This window comes from Tupaia chinensis, unplaced genomic scaffold, assembly GCF_000334495.1.
Source record: "Tupaia chinensis unplaced genomic scaffold, TupChi_1.0 Scaffold000045_1, whole genome shotgun sequence".
Classification (NCBI taxonomy): Eukaryota; Metazoa; Chordata; class Mammalia; order Scandentia; family Tupaiidae; genus Tupaia; species Tupaia belangeri.
The window spans coordinates 7,389,006-7,396,822 of record NW_006159501.1 but is presented as its reverse complement, the minus strand read 5'-3'; the positions used below and the strand labels follow the sequence as shown (position 1 = coordinate 7,396,822).

At 45.7% G+C, this 7,817-nt stretch overlaps 1 protein-coding gene across 1 annotated transcript in view; it reads right to left on the bottom strand.

Annotated features, from left to right (window-relative positions):
- Positions 1 to 7,395, bottom strand: part of ROCK2 (Rho associated coiled-coil containing protein kinase 2) — a 158,489-nt gene extending 151,094 nt beyond the window's left edge. The window contains 1 exon segment of the mRNA XM_027773604.1: positions 7,348 to 7,395. Coding sequence (XP_027629405.1) covers positions 7,348 to 7,395 — 48 coding nt within the window.
- Between the last annotated feature and the right edge of the window lie 422 nt (positions 7,396 to 7,817).

Below are 7,817 nucleotides of genomic sequence, written 5' to 3'. Positions count from 1 at the left end.
CACAGTGTAGATATACCATACTGTATTTACCCCCACCCATTTGAAAGCATAGTGAAAAGGATTAGACACAACCACCTCAGCTAAAATCCTGCCACTACCACACTAGCTGTGTGACCTTGAGTAAGTTACCTAACTTCTCTGTGTCTCAGTGTGTTATAAAGTGCTTAGGAGAGGTGCTGACCCTCAATAAATGTTAGATATGATTAGTATTTTCAGTTTTCTCAATGTCACAGTGTGGCCATTGGCATCTTTGTAGTTTTTGCCTTTGTATGGAGATGTTTGAAGAGTATAGATTCCTAAGAGTGAAATTGTAACAAAGGGTAAACATTCCTGAAATAGTTAGAAATTCTCAGCAGCTGTCCTTTTCAAAGATATGCATTCTCAACATCAGTAGAAGAAACTGCCCATTCCCCCTTACTTTTGCAATATTAAACAATATAAATTGTTGAAAATGTTACCAATTTAATGGGCGAACGAATGGCATCTGGTTTTAACCTGTACTGCTTTCCCTTCGTTTGTACTGAAGATGGGCATTTTATGTCTTTGCTTCTTCTGAAATGCCTGTTGATAGCTTTGTCCGTCGGTTTCACCTTTTTCTTAGTAATTTACGGTGCTGTTTATGCAGTCTGGACGTCCCTCCTTGTTATAACATTCAGCATGTTGTGCTTTGTGAACATCTCCTTCATTTGTTGTTTCTCATTCACTTTGGGGTTTTGGTGTCCTTTGTCACAGTCCAGGTTTTAGGTCTCACGGAGGACTGAGGTGGTGACAGACTGCGAGGAAATGGTGATTTCCTGAGGATAGCAGCTCAGCCCACCCCAAATTAGCCATGGAAGGGCCTCCCTGCAAAGGCTCTCCACAGCATCTTCTGCCCCATCCCTGCTCTGTGCTGTGGCTCTGTCCCAAGTCGGTATCTCCTTTTTTTTTTTTTTTTTTTATTTTTTTAAGGTTTTTGCTGTAAGGTGTGTACACTCACCAGAGAGACAGAAAGAGGGAACGTGAGAAATCACTGCCCGCCCCCCGTCGAGGAATGACCATGCTTCAATCTCTTCTCCTACATTCTCGCTGGGCTCTTGGGCACTCATGCACACGCACCCAGTGTGATTTTCCGGATACAGGTCTGGAATTCAAACCACCTCAGCCAGGTGGGAGCACCTTAACCACCATGCCACCTGCTGGCCCTGGCTGCTTTGTGACACTGTCTCCCTGATGTGTCCTGAGACAGGCGAGACAGGCAGGAACTTGCTCAGAAAATGTTTCTTCAATACTAAGAACAATGGAGAAATAAACAGAAAGCACAGCGCTGTTAACCAACCTACGCAGTCAATGGATGAGACTTTGATTCTATTTTTTTTTTTCCTTTGGAGAGGTTTTTGCTATACAGTGCTTGCGCTCACCAGGAAGACAGACAGAAACAGACAGATAGAAAGTGAGAAATCACCCCCCAGGGGGGATGGCCACACCGCAATCTCTTCTCCTCCATTCTCCTCTCGGGATCTTGGGCACGCACGCACACGCGCCTGGCGTGAGTTTAAGCCATCGGGTCCGGGACTCGAACCATGGTCGGCTACATGGGAGTCCAGCGACATAGCCATTACGCCATCTGCTGGTCCCGAGACTTTGATTCTGAAGGACTTAAAAGTTCCAACTTGGGGCCAGATAGACTATGCTCTGCAAGGCAATTTCACATGGGAAGTTTCCCAGTTCAAGTCCAGAGATGTCTCTGAGTATGCCAGATCCAGGTATGCCCATGATCCAGGGCTGGCAGAGGCTGGGGGCTGAGCCCTTGTTGGGGGTATGTCTCTCTCTCCTCCCTGCTCGTGAAAGAGAGAAGCAAACTTTAAAAGTAGGGGAGAGCATGGGCAAACACCACTGGTGGATATCTTTACCCCTCCCTCTCCCTTCCTCTCTAAAAAGTTATTTTTTTTAAAAAAATCTCTGCTTTGGGACCAGCAGTTAGCGTAATGGCTATGTTGCTGGACTTCCATGTAGCTGACTGCAGTCCAAGTCTCGGACCCGGTGGCTTAAACTCACACCAGGCGCGTGTGCGTGCATGCCTAAGATCCTGAGAGGAGAATGGAGGAGAAGGGATTGCAGTGTGGCCATCCCTCCTGGGGGTGATTCCTCAATTTCTTTTTCTCTGTATCTCTCTGTCTCTCTGGCGAGCGCACACGCCCTATAGCAATTAAAAAAAAAAAAAAAAAAAAAAGCTCTGCTTCATTTCCCGTAACCTTACCTGTGTTTCCTTTTCTCCCCATTGCCAGCCACGGCTAAGAGGGTGGTGTCAATTTACCATCCACCACTTAGAAGTACCTGCCTAGCTGTCCTGACACTTCATAGTCCACACTGAGGGGACAGGCCTCCTCCTTTGGGTGCCTGAAGTGTCTGCTCAGGCTCGGTTCTTCATTTGAGAGAGCTGCCTCTTCCCCAGGAACGAATTCATCCTCCGCATGCAGCTTTACCCTCTCCAACCAGAGATAAGGCTGCAGAGAGACCGCTTCTTTGCCTTTCAATGTTTCTATAATTATTTGTTTAATAACAATTAATATTTTAAGGGCTTACTTCTGGCAAGGCAGCCTACTCTATAGACACTCTCTTAATTCTCGAGACAGCCTTTTGCTAATGGTAACATTGCTATGCCCATTTTACAGACGGAGTAATAGGGACTCGGATGCATGTTAATAGAATGAATCCTTGAATTCACGAATGGATGGATGCGAACAACAAAGTGTTTGGTTCAGCCGTCACCCGTGAAACACGTAACGATGTTTCCCATCATGCTTCGCGCCGCCAGACAGCTTCAGTTGGCATTGTTGTAGCAAGATGCTCCTGCCCTGCAGAAGCCAGGATTAATAACAGGATAAAAGAATGAACTCCCAACACAAAGGAGTCACTCTCTTTGTAAAATCCACTACTATAAAGGGCACGGAGTTTATGGTTTATGAAGTAGTTTCATCCTAAGTTTCATTCGCGGTCCTGCTAGCAGCTCCCAGGGTGAAAGAGAAAATTGCTGAAGCCCTCTGTGAGTCAGTGTTTTCACACGCAAACAGAAATAATGAAGCTTGGTTGTCATTAAGGCCTCTTAAGATCTCCAGATGAAAGATAATAAGACAAATTATTCAGCAGTACTTTGTGAAAGATTCTCAGGGAAGAAAAATCTGGTCATAGCTCTAAGTGTACTTCAAGATGTACGTCGCTCTAAAAACATATCCAGGTGTATATTAGAGAAGAGGGGTCCCCAAAATTGCCCAGGATGCTGGAAAGCGAAGCTTCGATTCTGCCAGTTTGGTAGGAGACCTTGACATCATAGCTGGTCCTCTCATTTCCCCATTAGTGAGATAGAAATGGCTTCAGGATGCATTATGTGATTTCCCTGCTCCACGGCCTTCGCTGGTCTAGGATCGTGCGTGCAGTCCTCAGCCTGGAATCTAGGACCTTTCGCAAAGTAGCCACGGCCTCCCCTTACAGACTTTTCTTCCAGCATTCCTTGTCACTCTTTTTTTCTCAAAATCAAAATGGAACAAAGTTGGCTCTTTCCTCCTTGGCTAAGCCAGTTTCCACCCATGTGGAAGGCCACCCTTCCTTTCCCCACTAAGGCCTCCTTTTCCTTGAGCAAAGGGCTGGACACTGACTGAGTTTTGGATCCCCTGTAACTTCTCTTAAAGTATTAATTTTGTGTATTATTATTATTTATTATTTAATTTGCTGTACAGCATGTGTGCTCGAGAGAGAGAGAGAGAGAGAGAAAGTCACCAGATCTGGCACTTGAACCACAGGCCATGTGGGGATCCAGCGCCTTAACCACCACACCACCTGCTGGCACCTCCCCTATAACTTTTAACAAAAGATTTAACAGAGTGTTTGCCTCACATACATGAAAAGAACAATATTTTACTTTTCTTTCAATGTTTTTGACACTCAAAACATCAGGTCTGTTAGGCAGAGTACACTTAGGATTTCCCGTTATTTGTCATCCATCAGATGAAGGGTACTTTCCTGCTAGTCCACTCTCCAAACACCGGAAAACTGTATTCTGCGTGGATCACGGAAGAGATCAGGCCATCCACACCTCTGTGCCTTCGCGGGTGCTGTTCCACCTCCCCGTCCTCTCCCTCCTGGTCCTTCCCTCACTTGCCACCCAGGAAGACTCTCTCCTTCCTACAACCTGTTTTCCTTCCTTCGAAGGCCGGCCTAGCAGTATGTTTGTCCTTGGGTAGATACAGAAACTGACTATGAGTTCTTCCTACATAGAATTCGAATCAAGAACTGTTGATTGACTAGGTATTCAATGTTCAATAACAGAATGGTTGAATATATGAATTCAGTAGTTGGAAAAATCGAGACATGTTTTTGTATAGAAAAGCAGAAAAAATATGTCCTGACTTTTCCAACGGCCCCATATAAATAAATTAAAAAAAAAAACACAGAAAATTATAATATAAGAATTGTAGATGCCTGAAGAGACTCACAGCTGACATGCTGTGAGAATGCAAATCCTGGAGCAAGAGGTGTCTTCTAACAAGGGATCTGGTAGTCAAAAGATGAATATGACCTGGGACCAGCAGGTGGCGTGGTGGTTAAGGCACTGGACACTCCATGGGGCTGACCACAATTTGAGTCCTGGACCTGGTGGCTTGCTTTCTCACTTTCTCTCTCTCTTCCTTTCTCTCTACCATTCTCTGATCAAATTAAAATAAATGAATAAATAAATAAATCTTTTAAAAAAATACAATTAAATAAAATAACTCTTAAAAAAAAAGAAAAGATGGATATGACCTGGGTTCTTAGGGCTCATCAGGGCTTGGAAATGGAAAGAGACAACAGTCCTCCTGGCGAAACAAGGCCAGAGAAAGTCACTCATGACTAGAGACCAAGAGACACAAGCGGTTAGAAAGAGAGTAGAGAGACTGCGCGGAAACCGGAAACCAGGCCCGAGGCCTGGAGGCTGTGCTGACTTGAACAGCGATGGCGAATGAGCCCCCAGTCTTTGAGGTCCCGCTGTAAGAAGATATTGGCACAGGACACCTTCTGGCCTTTCCAGCTGCCCCTCCTACGCTGGACATCAGGGAACCCCCGCTGTGGGTGTGATGGGGCAGGTGGGGCTAGAGAAAGAGGGCTCAGCAGTGGGGAGACAGGAAAGCTGAAGGAAGTCAGTTTGGAGAGGGTTTACTAGTCCTCGGGCCACCGTGTGTAAGTAGGTGGTTTATCATCATGACTAACTAAAAACCTACCAAGCACGCGTAGAGGAAAACTGTAGTTAAAGTGGTTGGTCATTAGAATACAGGGATAACTTCTTTCCATAAAGCCCGCCTTATTGTGAAACGAGGAACCAGTTTAAACCTCCTGCCCTTAGAGCGGCTCTTTGATGGCAAAGGTTGCCCTGTAATATTCCATTTAGTACTTTGGCCTCTAAACAAAGTGGGGCCTTCATGGATTAGACGCAGAGGAGGCCAGCCCACTGGGAGTCAGAGGAGCACTCCTGCCAGGAGCACTGCTGGACAGGCAGTTAACGGTGGGAATGAAGACACTTCCAGGAGAGGCGGAGAAACTTCATTACAGGTCTAGTTCCATCCCGTTCTAGCTGTGTGGCCTTGGGCAAGTGAATTCACCTCTCGAGCTTTGGTTTTTCTCTTGGGATTTTTGTGAGGGCCAAGTCAGGGACGACTCAGACAGCACCCAGCATATGGGACCAGTACGCCTAATAGCAAGCTCCCTCTCATCTGTTAGAAGCTGACGGGGTTCCAGGCATGGTTTCTTTCATGCTTTCATTTATTCATTCAACAGGTAGAATTATGCTTGGTGACACAATGCCGAATAACAGAAATAATCCCTGCGGGCCTTAGGTCGGCTTGTGAGTTATTGGAGGGGACAGACACTAACCATGTATTGGCTATGTGACCTTGGGCATGGTGAGCTCTACTTACTCATCTGTGAAATTATACCACAGAGTCCATTTCAGTAGTAAAATAAGATGTTCTGCGGAGGGGGTGTACAGGTTTAAGGTCTCTGGCTCATAAGGAAGTCTTTTATATTCTGCTCCAGTCCCAACCTGGGTTTCAAGCATGGGAGAGGAGGGAAATGTAGTGTGAAATTTTGGCTCCTGTTTTTGGTTTTGTTTTTTTTAGAATTATTTATTTAAATAAATAAATTTATTTATTTATTTTTAATTTGACCAGAGAGAGAGAGAGAGAGAAAGCATGCTGCTGGGTGTGACTTAAATTACAGTCAGTCGTGTGGGAGTCCAGTGCCTTAACTGCCACGCTGTCTGCTGGCCCTGGCTACTATTCTTTCTTTTTTTGGAGAGGTGTTTTTTGTTTTTGCTTTTTTTTTTTTATTATTATTTGCTATAGGGCACATGTACTCACCAGAAAGACAGAGAGAGACAGAAAGCGAGAAATCACCCCCCAGGGGAGATGGCCACACTGCAATCCCTTCTCCTCTATTCTCCTCTTGGGATTTTGGGCAAGCACACACACACACCTGGTGTGAGTTTAAGCCACCGGGCCCGGGTCTTGAACTGCATTCAACTACATGGGAGTCCAGCAACATAGCCATTACACCAACTATTCTTATTACATGGCAAATGAATGTAATAGTATGAACTGTCTTAATAGTGTAAGATGGGCACAGGCCAAGACTCGGCGAGACGAAGTCCCAGTTTTTCCACTTACTGGTTGCGTGTTCTCAGGCAAATTTTGTTCTTACTCTGTGCCTGTCCTTCCTCCCGTATAAAATGAAAGAGTTATAGATAATAACCTGTGAGAGCCTGTCCCTCTCAGACATCCTACACTGAGCATTCCAAGCCCTGAGCCCCAGCAGATTGAACTGGAGAAGTTAGAGAAGGCCTCAGGGAAGAGGCGGGACTTGAACAGAGTAATAACCAGAGTAGCAGAAGGACATTGCAAGGGCAAGGCTGGAGGGGAGCGAGGGGGAGACGCTATCAGTTCTAGTGAGCAAGAAGAACATCTGGCTGGAACAGCAGCTGCCCACGGAAATGTAAGGGGGAAAAGGCTGGAGACCAGGCTGGGGACACAGCTGGGGACACAGCTGGAGGAACCTGCCCGTCAGGCGGAGGCGGGGGATCTCATGCCATAAAAGGAAGGAATCTTTTCCTCCTCAAAGTTGCATCCAGTGGGGAGCTAGGATGCTCGGCTTCTCTGCTCAGCCCATCCCACTGCCATCAAGGTCTCTATGCAGCTTCTCCCTTTCTCGATTCTTTTCTTGGATGCTCTCTCGTCAAATAGAGATGGGGGAAATGTATAGGCTAAGGAAGCCATTTGGTAAGGGATATTTTTGGCACCGTTCAAATCTTGGCAAGGGACTTGTCCCTGTCAGTATCCTACTTACAGTTTTAAATCTGTTTGCAGCAAAGTTGAAGGCAAGTTCATCAGCCATGCTGCAACCCCTTCTCTTCCACGCTCCTCTCCAGATTTTGGGCATGCCCACACACCCTGTGCTTTTTACAAACCGCCTGGTCCAGGACTCAAACTATGCAGCTAGCCATGTGGGATTTAACCACCTTACCTTGCCTGCCACCAGCTGGCCCTGCTTTGCTCACTGCTGTGTCTTTATTGAGTAAAAACATGAATCAAAAGATTTGGTTGTTTGGAGACATAGGTCAATTTTCTAAGTCATTCTATGGAAATATTGGCTAAATGCATATTCGCTGTAAGAGAATTTTAAAACACAAAGCATATTAATTCATTGGCATATTTGGCACATTCTTTAAAGAGAGATTTTTTGCTTTAGGACGCATGCGCTTGCCAGAGAGACAGAAAGCAAGAAATCACCCTCCTGGGGTGATAGACATGCCTCAA